Source organism: Motacilla alba, chromosome 27, assembly GCF_015832195.1.
Source record: "Motacilla alba alba isolate MOTALB_02 chromosome 27, Motacilla_alba_V1.0_pri, whole genome shotgun sequence".
NCBI classification, from domain to species: Eukaryota; Metazoa; Chordata; class Aves; order Passeriformes; family Motacillidae; genus Motacilla; species Motacilla alba.
This window is the reverse complement of record NC_052042.1, coordinates 1952673-1966218: the sequence shown is the minus strand read 5'-3', so window position 1 is coordinate 1966218 and position 13546 is coordinate 1952673. Positions and strand designations below refer to the sequence as shown.

At 52.5% G+C, this 13546-nt stretch overlaps 1 protein-coding gene across 1 annotated transcript in view; it reads left to right on the top strand.

Moving 5' to 3' along the window:
- The window catches only part of WNT3 (Wnt family member 3), a 39811-nt gene that overhangs the window by 18017 nt on the left and 8248 nt on the right, over positions 1 to 13546 (top strand). The window contains exon 2 of the mRNA XM_038162898.1: positions 6549 to 6790. Coding sequence (XP_038018826.1) covers positions 6549 to 6790 — 242 coding nt within the window. The remainder of the gene's footprint in view (positions 1 to 6548; positions 6791 to 13546) is intronic.

The window sequence follows — 13546 nt, the reverse complement described above, 5'->3', positions numbered from 1 at the left end:
CCACTGTAACTGAACCATCTCTCAGAAGTCTTTCCAATAGACTGATCAAACTGTCAGCATAAGCCACTGCCTCAGCTCGCTGCTGTTGCTCCTTTGTCCCCTGCCTGTGTTTAACATCCCACTTACAACAAGGAGGAGGCTTAACCCACCCCAGCTCCTGCAGCAGTGCCTGGGTGAGACAGCCCCAGCCCCACGGGGGAAACAGGACAACAGAACTGCCCTGAACACATCCAGGAGGGAAGCTGTGGGAAAACCCAGGGCTGAGGAATCCAATTTCATCCACACCACGCTGTCCTCCTGCCCCTGGATGTCTCATTTTCCTCTGCTGAGTGTGAGGGGGCGGCTGCATTCCCCTGGAGATGCCACGGAGGCTCAGCCTGCAGCAGCTCCAGGGCTGTGCCATGTCCTGCCTCCTCCCGGAGAGGTGACATTTGTGCCCAGGCTGTGGCTCACATCCCCAGACACCTCACCAGGCTCCTCTGCCAGCATTTCCTGGGCTTTGTTCAGTGCCAGGGGGTCACGATGGCTTTTTCTGGCTGGCAGCTCAACTTAAATTATTTTTATTTTTAACCTAATAACCAATTACTCGAAGTCCAGAATGCAGACTTCTTTGTTTAATTACAAAATACTACTTAAATTCATGAAGAAGAAGGAAGAAGAAGGTAAAGAAGAAGGATTAGTTTTTGGTTTAAAACTTCTATTTTGTTTCATATCTATATTACTATATTTTAAAACCTCAAACTCTAGGTTTTTTACTTTGTGATATTACCCACTTTTAAATTAACTACACACTTGTAATTTGAGTGTTATCAATTAATTCTGGAAGCCTTTTCCACGGCTTTAGGTTAAATGAAGTGTTTTCTTGGGAGTTAGAGTTTGTTATTATGGAAAGTGTAAAATTTTTAGTATCTAGAACTCTAACAGAGCAGGAAGTCAGTTCTTCTTACAGAAGATGGGTCCTGAACACGAGAGAGGGAACAAGAGTGTCAACCCACAGGCAGAGCAGACCAACCTTCAGTGGGGAAAACCCCTGGTTCCCAAATCCCCTGTGCCTGGCAGCAGCTTCAGGAGATAGCCCTGCCCCAGAATGACTGTCCCAGCTCAGGACACCTCCCTGCTTTGCATGTCCTTGGCACAGTGGGATTCCTCTCTCGCCTGCCCTGTGCTCATCCCCACCCCAAAATGCTCAGGGCAGGAGGGTCCTGGGGCTGCTCAGCGTGGGAGACTCAGCCCACACTGAGATTTTGGGGTTCTTGAGCACCCTCCTGCCACGTGAGCAGCAGCGATTGTCAGCAGCACTCGGGACCTGGAGATGGCAAAAGTGGCACCAATTATTGGGTAGGTCACTGGGATATTGGAGAAAACGCATTTGGGGTTTAGACACAAAAATCTGCCCCAACCAAGCACATGTGACTCCTACTTTCAGTTAAGAAACCACCCGGTGATACAAACCTTGAACAAATGCTTGGGGCCTGAGTGATGTTCTCCCCTCTTTGCCCCTAAGTTTCATTAAATCTGAAGGATCTGGGGGCATTTTTAAAGGGAATCAGGGAAACCCCATCTCACAGTGACTTTTTTTAGAGTACAGGAAGAAGATAAAGCACAACCAGATGCTCCTCTTTGGGAGGATGATCTGTCAGTACTGGCTGTCCTTTGGCAATTTTTTTAATGACAAAAGCACAATGAGAAATACATAAAATGCAGGCTATTATTGCCTGAGTGCAAACACTCACACTGAGCAGGGCAGCCTCCTCCCAACACTCCCCTTGATGCTTCACCCTGGATTTTCCCTGTTCTGGCTTCCCCTTTCTGCTGCATCACTGCACCCTTGAACCTCCTTCCCTTTCAGTCTCCCTGGGATTAGACTCAGAGGGAAAATAATCCATCCTCTGCCAGCCTGTCCACAGGGAGAGCCTCTTCCTGCCTCCCTGCCATCTCTCAATCCCTCCATCCCTCTATCCCTCCATCCATCCATATCCATCCATCATCCATCCATATCCATCCATCATCCATCCATATCCATCCATCATCCATCCATCATCCATCCATCCATCATCCATCCATCATCCATCCATCATCCATCCATCCATCCATCCATCATCCATCCATCATCCATCTGTCTATCCATCCATCCATCCATCCATCCATCCATCCATCCATCATCCATCCATCCATCCATCCATCCATCATCATCCATCCATCCATCCATCCATCCATCCATCATCCATCCATCATCCATCCATCCATCCATCCATCCATCATCCATCCATCCATCCATCCATCCATCCATCATCCATCATCCATCATCCATCATCCATCCATCCATCCATCCATCCATCCATCATCCACCCATCCATCCATCCATCCATCCATCATCCATCCATCCATCCATCCATCCATCATCCATCCATCCATCCATCCATCCATCATCCATCCATCCATCCATCCATCCATCCATCATCCATCCATCATCCATCCATCCATCATCCATCATCCATCCATCCATCCATCATCCATCCATCCATCCATCCATCCATCATCCATCCATCCATCATCCATCATCCATCCATCCATCCATCATCCATCCATCATCCATCCATCCATCATCCATCCATCCATCATCCATCCATCCATCCATCCATCCATCCATCCATCCATCATCCATCATCCATCCATCCATCCATCATCCATCATCCATCCATCATCCATCCATCCATCCATCATCCATCATCCATCCATCCATCCATCATCCATCCATCCATCATCCATCCATCCATCCATCCATCATCCATCCATCCATCCATCCATCATCCATCCATCCATCACCCATCCATCCATCCATCATCCATCCATCCATCCATCATCCATCCATCCATCCATCCATCCATCCATCCATCCATCATCCATCCATCTATCCCTCCCTCCCTCCCTCCGTCCCTCGTTGTCCCCTCAGCTCCCTGTGGCACCATCTCTGCGGGACTCACCCCCCTGTGCCAGCGCTCTGACAGCAACATCCTGGGACAGGGCTGGATCCCCCAGGGGACAGGAGGGGATCCCCACCCTGGGGACATCGGGGGGTTGGTTATTGCAGGAAATAACCTGCAAATGCAGCAGGTTACCTGTTTGACCAAGCCCTTTCCTGACCCAGAGATGGGGCTACTGAGAGGTGTTTAAAAAGCTTTTATTCCATTTTCAGTCCCATGGGAAGGGTGAGACAATACAGATGTTATAATTCACACCATCACAATCAGAAGCCAACTATTTCCTAATTACAATACGTTATAAGTGATGATTTCTAGACTTTTGCCTTTTAAAAGGGTTATGGCCTGTAGTGACTACATTAAGGGGGGAGTTTAATGGGACAGAATCCGGCCTTGTTGGTGCTAAATGTTGTTCAGATCACACAGTTCATACACACTCTTTAACGAGGTCATTTTCCAGCACACCAAGTGGAAAAAGAGCTCTCTGCTCCCAGGGGTCACACTGGGCTGTAAAATCCATGGAGACTTTCCAGGAGAGTTAAACATTCAAACCCCACATCCCATTCCTGCCCTCCCCCTTGGCTGGGCCCTCAGCCTCTAATGCTCAGGCAGCTGAACCTCCTTTTAAAAAAGGAATTTTTAGTCTGTTTTACTGACCCCCAAGGACTGCAGAGCTGGGTGGGGAGTCTGTGGTGACACAGGTGTCCCCTCTACGGAAAAGCTCCAACCTCCAGACACGTTCAGAGGGAGATTCCTGGGTGAAAAGCTGGTATCCAGTCCCTCTCCTCATTGGAATTCTGTCAGGTTTGGTCTGTTCTCCACATTCAGTCAAGACTTGACATTTCCCCTCTCAGATGTGAACATCCATTGCATGCTTTGACTTGCAAAACTTTCCCTGCTGCTGCTCTTGATCTTCAGGCAATCCCAAGAATTTGTGTGTTCCCCTGCCCACAAAGGGCTGCAGCCAGCACAGCTCCAGAATCAAAATAGGTGAATATTACAGCAGGTGTGAGACAGAGAAGGAGCCAGGATGGAAACTGCTGCTCCCAACCCCGTGTCTCCAGGCCAGCACTGCCAGGAGGCACCAGGGCCACTGCTCGGAGCAGAAACATTGGCCAAAACTGGAAAACACCAAATTCATCTCAAAACTGTGCAAGAAAACCCCCTCCAGGCAGAGGCAGGTTTGCCCAAAGGCAGCAGGTGAGCAGTGGCAAACAGGATCCCAGCTGTGAGCTGGCTTTCCCTGCTGGTTCCCAGCTTCCCCAGTGCTGTGAGAACCTCATGGATCAACTGAGGCATTGATTTGGTGTCAGGGAGCCAAGCAGGACAATGTTTGTAACCAACAGCTCCTGCCCAGAGCAGCTGTGGCTGCTCCATCCCTGGAGGTGTCCAAGGCCAGGTTGGACAGGGCTTGGAGCACCCTGGGACAGTGGAAGGTGTCCCTGCCATGGCAGGGTGGAGCTGGATGGGCTTTAAGGTCCTTTCCCAACCCAGACCATCCTGGGATTCTGCAGTTGTGGTTTCAAGGAGCTTCACTGGAGTTCCTGGGAGCTCTCAAGGAGTGCAGCTGGCCCTGGCTCTGGAGGAGTTCAAGAAGAGCAGGAGCCACCATGACCAGCAGCACCCTCTGTGCAGCACTCCTGGATCTCCTCCTGCATCTCCAGGTGTGCTGGAGGCTCCAGTAAGGAAAATGTACAATCTTTCTAACAATTACGTCAGGCTAAATTGTTAGAAAAGTGGATTTAGACGCTGGATTAGAGTGGGATTAAACACTCAGAGTGAAAATAATCCATCCTCTGCCAGTCTGTCCACAAGGAGAGCCTCTTCCTGACTCCCCCATCCCTCCATGTGCCGTGTCAGGGCACTTTCCACCTCGGCCACAGCTGAGAAGCTCTCATGTCAGTTCTGACAGCTGAGAGATCCCAGGGTATTCCCCAGGCTCCAGGAGCTGCTGCCCTGAGTGCATTCCCTGGCAGGTCCTGGCAGGTCCTCCAGCTTCTTGAGGGGTTCTCAGGTGCTCTGGAGTACCCAGGGTGGCTCCATGCAGAGCTGGGTCCCTCTGAGCCCCCCTAGACCAGGGGTGTACCCGGCTGGGAAAGCCTTTCCCACGCCAGGGCTGTCAGCAGAGTTCTGCTCTCTCAGGAATCCCTGGGCTTCAGAACTTTGTCCCCCGAGCTCTTGGCTCATCAAACTCCCCCTGTGTTGGACTAAGCCCTTCCCTGACCCAGAGATGGGGTAACTGAGAGGTGTTTTAAAAACTTTTATTCCATTTTCAGTCTCATGGGAAGGGTGAGACAATACAGATGTTATAATTAACGCCATCACAATCAGAAGCCAGCAATCTCCTAATTTCAATATATTGTGTTTCTTGGCCTATGAGCTTTTGCCACACTACAATGCATCTTTCACAGTTCTGTTTCTCCAAAGTATCCAGTGTTATTTGCAAGGGTGTTTTTTGAAACTTGTTTTGGTGCCTCAGGTTTTAGCTTTTATATTTTTCAGGTTCTGTGCTGCTTTAGTGTGTAGATCTGGGGATGGTGAGCTCTGTTCACAGAGCAGGGAGACAAAACAATTCCTGCTCTAGCTGGGGACCAAGGACAAATGATCCAGATCTCAGGCCCAGGAGCACAAACAGCGTGGAATGGAGAGAGAAAAACAAGGATGGGACTGCATGGGCTGGAGCTGTCACTGGACAATGAACTCCAATGTGCAAATGGAGCAGAGCTTATAAAAGTGAGAGACCCCGTGGCCAATGGGGCATTTTGTGACCATTTTGGGTTCGCCTGGGGTGCAGCCCTGGCTGGGCTCTTGTGCTGCCCAAGGTGGATCCATTGAGGAGATCCTTTTAATAAATCCTTGCTTTATTCTTTAGCTCTGTTCTAGGCCAGCCTTCTCAAGGCATCAGTTTCAACTCCATTTCTCTCTCAGCAATGTCTGTCCTGTTCCATGGCATTTCCAAGTCAGCATTCCTCATCTCCAGGTTTGCACACAGATGCACACTGTGTGAGCCTTCTGCCAGGCTTGGAGAATTCCCTACAAATCCACTTCCCACAGCCCTGGGGACACTGGGGCAGGGTTGGGGTGATTAGCAGCACCAGGACAGGGCATGGCCAGGCATGGGGGTGTTCCCCAGCCCTGACACTGTCCCCTGTTGACGTAGGGTGACCCTAATGTAAGGAATGGTGTGTTCTGACTCCATGATTTAGAAGGCTGAACAATTGCTTTATTAAGCTGTACTATCCTAAATTACACACTAAAGAGATACTATACCAAGGAATACTAAAAAAACCCATCACTGAGACAGTCAGGACACAGCTTTTGACTCAGTTAGCCACGGAATGAAAACAACTTCCACTGGTGTCCAATTAACAAATCACTTTGGGTAAGCAATCCCCATAACACATTCCGCATGTGCCAAACAACGGGAGCAGTAAACAGAAATAAGAATTGTTTTCTCCTCTTCTGTGAGTTTCTCACTGCTTTTCCCTAAGGGAAACCCTTAGGAACTTGTGCCTGCTGCTCTCTGTGATGAGACTGCAGCCCCTGTCCCTGTCCCTGTCCCTGCAGGTCCCTGGCCCTGGGCCAGCAGTACAGCTCCCTGGGCTCCCAGCCCATCCTCTGCGGCTCCATCCCCGGCCTGGTGCCCAAGCAGCTCCGCTTCTGCCGCAACTACATCGAGATCATGCCCAGCGTGGCCGAGGGGGTGAAGCTGGGCATCCAGGAGTGCCAGCACCAGTTCCGGGGCCGCCGCTGGAACTGCACCACCATCGACGACAGCCTGGCCATCTTCGGGCCCGTCCTGGACAAAGGTACCCTGGGGGGCAGCTGGGCTGGGGGCAGGGCTGGCACCGCTGCCCTGGGCTTTGGGATGCACCAGGATTGTGGACTGAGCTTCCCACAGCTCCCCTGGGCTTTGGGATGCACCACGATTGTGGATTGAGCTCCCCTGGACTTTGGGAATGCACCAGGATTGTGTTTTCAGTTCCCCACAGCTCCCCTGGGCTTTGGGATGCACCAGGATTGTGTATGGAGCTCCCCTGGGCTTTGGGATGCACCAGGATTGTGTATGGAGCTCCCCTGGGCTTTGGGATGCACCAGGATTGTGCATTGAGCTCCCCACAGCTCCCCTGGGCTTTGGGGTACACCAGGATTGTCCTGCTGGACAGGGGGAGGGTCTGATGTGTCATCAGAGGCTCTTAGTTGGGTAATAATTAATATTGGCTCTGTGATTGCAGAAGGTTGGTTAATTGTTTTATTATACTGTATTATTAAGAAGCTTGTAACTCTTACAAACGGTCTGATACAGCTTTGACTTAATTGGCCAATCTCTTCAAACACCATTTAGTGTCCAATTAAGAAACTATCTTTTTCATAACACATTCTACATGTGCCCAAAACCAGGTGTAGCAAGTGGAGATAAGAATTGTTTCTTATTCTTTTCTCTGAGCTTCCTCACAGCCTCTCACAGCTTCCCAGGAAAATCCTGGGAGAGAGCTGTCTCTCTCTGTTCAGAGGAAATGTGATCACCACACTGATGCGCCAGCTTTCAACCCTGATTTCTCCAATTTCTTTCTCTTCCAAGTGTTTGGTGTGCTCCCATTACAAGGAGGGAAAGGTTCCCATCCCAGGAGCTCAGAAGCGCCAGGGAGGATAAAAAGGAAGGGAAGGTTTAGCCCCAAGCATCCTCCCATGTTCTGGGATCAGGGCTCCACCTCCCTGTCCAGGGCATTTCCCAACTGGGTCCAGCAGACCCGTGGGAAAAGCCAAGGAGAGGGGCTGTGGCTGAGCTCCTTGGGATCAAGGCAGAGCCACTGAAGCCCAAAGTGCCCACCCCAGGAGCTCCCTGGGCTCAGGTTTCCCCACCAGGGAGGAACCATGGCTGTAATCCATGGTCCTGATCAGGCTTAGTTCAATAAATCTTTTTTTCAAAGGGATTTCAATGAATATTTTCCCAAATGAGCCCAAAAAGCAGGAACAAGGAGAGGTTATAAATTCATTTTCCCTTTCTCTCTAAACTCCATTCCCTGCTCCTGAAATGCCACCTTTCTAAACTGGCATGGATCAGGCACACTGGAGCATTGATGAGGCACCAGAAAAATTGGGATTCCCAGTGACATCATGGGGCATTACACTGGAAAAAGTGAGAAAAGGCCCCAAAAGAGCCTGGAGGGACAAATCACAGAACCACAAAATTCCCTGAGTTTGAAGGGACCATCCAGAGCTGCTCCTGCCCTGCACAGACACCCCAGCAATCCCACCCTGGGCATCCCTGGCAGTGCTGTCCAAACCCTCCTGGAGCTCTGGCATTCCCCGGGCAGCCTGGGCAGTGCCAGCACCCTCTGGGGGTGAGATCCATCCCTGAGATCCATCCTGCCCTCCCCAGCACAGCTCCACGCTGAACTGTCCCACATCTCAGACATCCCAGATGAAAAAGGCATTCCCATAAAACTGAACCAGGCGGTGAATTAAAAACTCCCAGTGGATAAAAACCTCCAGGTTCTGCCGTGGATTCTGTTCACTCTGTGCCACCTCCAGCACAAGGGGCATCCACAGGTGAGATCTTGGTTTCACAGCTTCATAAACACAACAAAACCACTTCCCCCTCCTCTTCCTGGGTGTTGACACCACTGGGTCCCTGCAACCCAAAATCTCTTTATTGCACAGAAATTATTGTTTGCAGTGGTGCTTTGCAAATGGGAATTTTATGGTACAGACCTCAAGGAACTGGAGATATTGGGGTGAGAGCAGGACTTTGGACTCTTTCCCATCAGTCCCCTGGTCCCCTGGAGAATGCAGGAGTTCTGTGAGCCTTTCTTCCAAGCCCCAATATTCTGCAAAGAAACGGTTCTTGCTGTCCTTTTTTTCAACTTTCAGCCTCCCAGCAAGGGTGGGTATCGTTTCAGATCCCCGAAATGTCAGTTGAAAATTTCAGTGAAAATCATTCCTTTGTGTTAATGTGGGATTCTTTGCAGGAACCAGGATTGTCAAGCCTTATTAGAGCACTAATAGGCACCATGAGATTCATTTCCCCCTCTGTTGTGCCAGGGTGTATTTTGGGGGAACTGTTGTATTTACTACCAAATAACCTGTCAGCAGGGCTCAAAACACTCTGATTTGCTGCCTAATTAAAGCCTGTCCTAAATTTCAGCACTTAAAAGATCAGAAAGTTTTCATTTTCTTAAAAAAAACGGTCACTAAAAAACTGCCATAAAAATTCTAAACAAGTTATGAAAGAACTGCTCGAGCACTGAGACACTGAAAATCTCTCAGCACCATTTCTGTCAGCAGGAAAGCACTTAAAGATCAGATTTGAGCCATCCTCCCTGTAATGAGCAAGCTGAACTTTGAATTTATGGAGAATATTTTAAGATTCTTTCGGCTGCAGGGACTCGAGCAAAGCCTCATGTGTGGACTTGCCTCAGCATCTCCACACACACCCCGAGCTGACAAGGTAAAATATCACCCAGAGCTCTGAAACTCTTCTGACAGATGGAGAAAAATGAGTGAGCACGTTGGATATTCAGCTCTCCCAGTCCCCCTGTGACACATCCCCAGACAGCCCTGCCAGGCTCCCAGGGTGTATTTATCCATCCTTGGTGTCTCACTCACCTGTAAGTGGAGCAGTTAAAAATAAACAGCATCATCTGCAAAGGAGGACACATCAAAGCCCAGCCCATCTGACGGCGGGGATCGATTTTTGAACTGTGCTCGTGCCTTTTCCCTGCTGCCTTCAAAATTAATGAGCAGATTGAGGATGGGACTGGTGTCACTGTGTGGCAGTGAGGAACACAGGGAGCCTTTGAGATTCCCGGAGTCTGCAGCAGAGAAAAGCAGAAGCTTTGCAGGCTCCCTCAGCTGAGGAGGAGAGAAGGGGCTGTGGCTGAGCTCACAAGGTTGGTGACAGAGCTGAGAGGTGCTGGCAGCCGTGAGCAGATTGGAGCAGCCCTGCTGGTCCCTGACAGGGGCTGTGGACACTCCTGGGCCTTCAGAGATCAGTCTGAGCTGGAGGGGACCTTTTAAAGAGCATCTGGTCCCACTCAGCTTCTTCCTTGGATGGAACAGGAGTCACAGACTGGGTTGGGAGGAACAAAGCCCATCCAGTGCCACCCCTGCCATGGGCAGGGACACCTTCCACTGTCCCAGGCTGCTCCAACCTGGCCTTGGACACTGCCAGGGATCCAGGGGCAGCCCCAGCTGCTCTGGGCACCCTGTGCCAGGGCCTGCCCACCCTCACAGGGAACAATTCCTAATTCCCAATATTCCACCTGACCCTGCCCTCTGTCCATGTGAAGCCATTCCCTGTGCCCTGTCCCTCCATCCCTCGTCCCCAGTCCCTCTCCAGCTCTCCTGGAGCCCTTTGGGTGGTCCTCACACCAAGAGTTTCGGGCCCATAATCTGGATCCTGTGGCCACCATTGCCATGTTCCCTCTTCCTGACCTCCAGCACACCCAGGGGCGCAGCCCCACAAACCAAAACCCAAACCAGCACAATCCCTGTCCCAGCCCACACTCTGCATTTGGCCAACAAAGGGTCGGGGTTTCACCTCACAAACACCTGGGTGAAATCCCCTGTCAGTATTAGCTTGGATCATCTCAGCTGCTGCTCCCTCAGGTAGATTGAGGCTGTTTTGGAAAAGCTTCAAAGGTGCAGTTCTCACTCACAACAGCATCAAAAATCATTTCTAACAGAGCCTGAAAAGAAACTGAGGATAATTTCATTTTAAAGGAGCTGCAGACTTGTTAACTGTGGTCACTTCCAGTGAAGGAGGGCTCAGCCTGCAGAGCAGCACAGGGTGGGAGGGCTCAGCTGAGCAGACACACACGTCCAAGTGTGTGTCCAAGCTTTCCTGGGCTGCTCCTCCCTGGGACATCCTCCGGGCTGTGAGCTCTGCTGCCAGTGGGGGCACAGGGCTGCCCTCCCTGAATACCCACGGGATTCCTGCCTCCAGGGCCTCCCCTCACTTCCCTCCCCAGTGTCACCCACAGCTCCAACCTCTCCTCCTGCAGCCCCTGGCAGGGCAAAGAACACCAAAGGCAGCTCAGGGCAACCCCAGGGGCTGAATCCATTTGGGAGCTGCTGAACAACACCCCTGGCAAGGCTCTGCCCTCACGCACCCGGGTTCCTCCCCATTTCCCAGAGTCAGAATCACAAGGTTTTGGCTGCTGTAGCTGCCCAGGCTTTGGTTTCCTCAGGCCACTGATGATCCTCCTGCAAGGAAGGACAGGCTGGGAGAGCTGGGGGTGCTCACCTGGAGAGGAGAAGCTCCAGGGAGAGCTCAGAGCCCCTTGCAGGGCCTGAAGGGGCTCCAGGAGAGCTGCAGAGGGACTGGGGACAAGGCATGGAGGGACAGGACCCAGGGAATGGCTCCCACTGCCAGAGGGCAGGGATGGATGGGATATTGGGAATTGGGAATTGTTCCCTGGGAGGGTGGGCAGGCCCTGGCACAGGGTGCCCAGAGCAGCTGGGGCTGCCCCTGGATCCCTGGCAGTGCCCAAGGCCAGGTTGGACACTGGGGCTGGAGCAGCCTGGGACAGTGGAAGGTGTCTCTGTCCATGGCAGGGGTGGGATAGGGTGGGCTTTAAGGTCCCTCCCAACCCAAACTGTTCTGTAGTTCTGTGATTCTACATTTTCTTTCTTATTTTCTAACCCGGGCCATAGACCTCCCCCCCCCCAAAAAAAAAAAAATAGAATGTGGGGTAAGATCATGTTTTTACAAGCAGATTCCCCAAGATGATTTATCCTGCAGGTGTGCAGTCTGGAATAAGGAGGGAAGAAAAACCTGCTTTCCCCTTCCCTCCTTTCCCTTTCCTTTGTAAATAAGGTCAGCTCTTATCTAAAGCCAGTGGCTCTTCCAGCCAAGTCCTGCCCAAACCAGGGCTGAGCCAGCAGCCACACATTGCTGGGGGGGGGGAAGCAATCACCATTCTCTGGGCTAGTGATGAAATCCAGTATTTTGGATAAAGCTGGCAAAAAAAAATCTGGTTAAATTTGCCCTTGCTGGCACGCAGACAGGGCTGGCTGTGAGTGCAGCAGGACTGCAATTCCGGGGCTGGGGAGGAGGAGCAGGGGCAGCCAGGGCTGGACCTGCCAGAGGGCAGCTTTGCAGGCTCACACCTTTCCCCACTCCCTGAGCTCCTGTCCTGGCCGTCCTGGCTCCTCCCTGCTCTGGATTTTGGTGGCCAAGCTTTGGTGGCAGGGGGGCTACAGGAGTGGCTTCTGTGAGAAGCTGCTGGAAGCTTCCTCCGTGTCCAGCAGAGCCAGTGCCAGCTGGCTCCCAGATGGGCGTGCCACTGGCCAGGGCTGGGCCACAAACGGTGGCAGTGCCTCTGAGATAACAGATTTGAGAAGGAAAAACGAGCTACTGTGCAGTTGTCACTGCAGGTTGAGAGCATGCGAGAGGAGCAGCTCTGCAGACACCGAGGGCAGTGGAGGAGGAGGAAGAGGAGGAGGAGGAGGAGGTGCTCCAGGCACCAGACCTGAGATTCCCCTGCAGCCTGTGGTGCAGCCCGCAGTGCAGAAGGATGTTCCCCTGCAACCCGTGGAGGACCATGGTGCTCCCCAGTCCCCGTGCTCCTGTCCCCTCAGCCCTGGCTCCTGTCCTGCTCCGGGGGGACGCTCCCGGGCCGGGGCAGGTGCAGGGGAGGCAGCTGGGCCCGGGCTGCCGTCGGGGGTCCCCGTGAGCTCGGCTAAGCCCCTGCCACGAGCTGTGAAAAGGCAGAGCCGCGCACCACGATAACCCAGGGCTTTTCTCAGCCATGACACCCGCAGTCATTTGCATCTAAACAGGGGTGTGTGGGATCAGGGGCCGGCTTGATATAAACTCAGCAGCTTAAAGGGAGGGGGAGGGAAAGCAGAGAGGGAGAGAGAAAAATAAGCTTATACCGATGAGAAAGAGCTAAGCTTCCTCCCCTACTGTGAGGCAGGGCGAGCGATACCATCGCAGCGCCGCAGTCGTTTCAAATCGCTGCCGCATTCACACGCCCTTTAGCCATTCTGGGGGGCTGGGGAGCGCCATCAATAGGGATTTCCCAGCCGGGCTGGCGGGATTGGAGGGTGACGGCAGGACAGGGGAACATTGCCCCGTTGCTACGAGGTGCTCCTGGGGAATGCCAGTGCTCTGTGCCGTGGGTACGCTGGCCGGCGGAAACATTCCGCATTATGCTGGTAATACAGTGTGACACCGCGGGAACAATGGCAAATTGAGTGTCCCAGCAGGTAACGGGCCCGGCTGGGAGACAGTCGCAGTGGTGCACTGTCAAGGCGGCTCTAATCCTCCCTCGCCAGCCCCTCCCCTGGTTCTGGGAACGCTGCTCCCGCATTTCATCTCTGGGAAATTCTCCCAGCTCCTCGCCCAGAGCCAGGCGAGAGTTTCAAGGAGAGCGGCTTGAGCGCAGCTCGCTGCCCCCCGCGCCGGCACCGTGCGGGGACACGGGGGACACCGGGGACACCAGGGACACGGCGACATGGGGGACACGGGGGACATGGGGACACGGGGGGTACAGGGGACACCGGGGACACGGAGGGTACAGGGGACACGGGGGGTACGGGGGAAACGGGGGGCACAG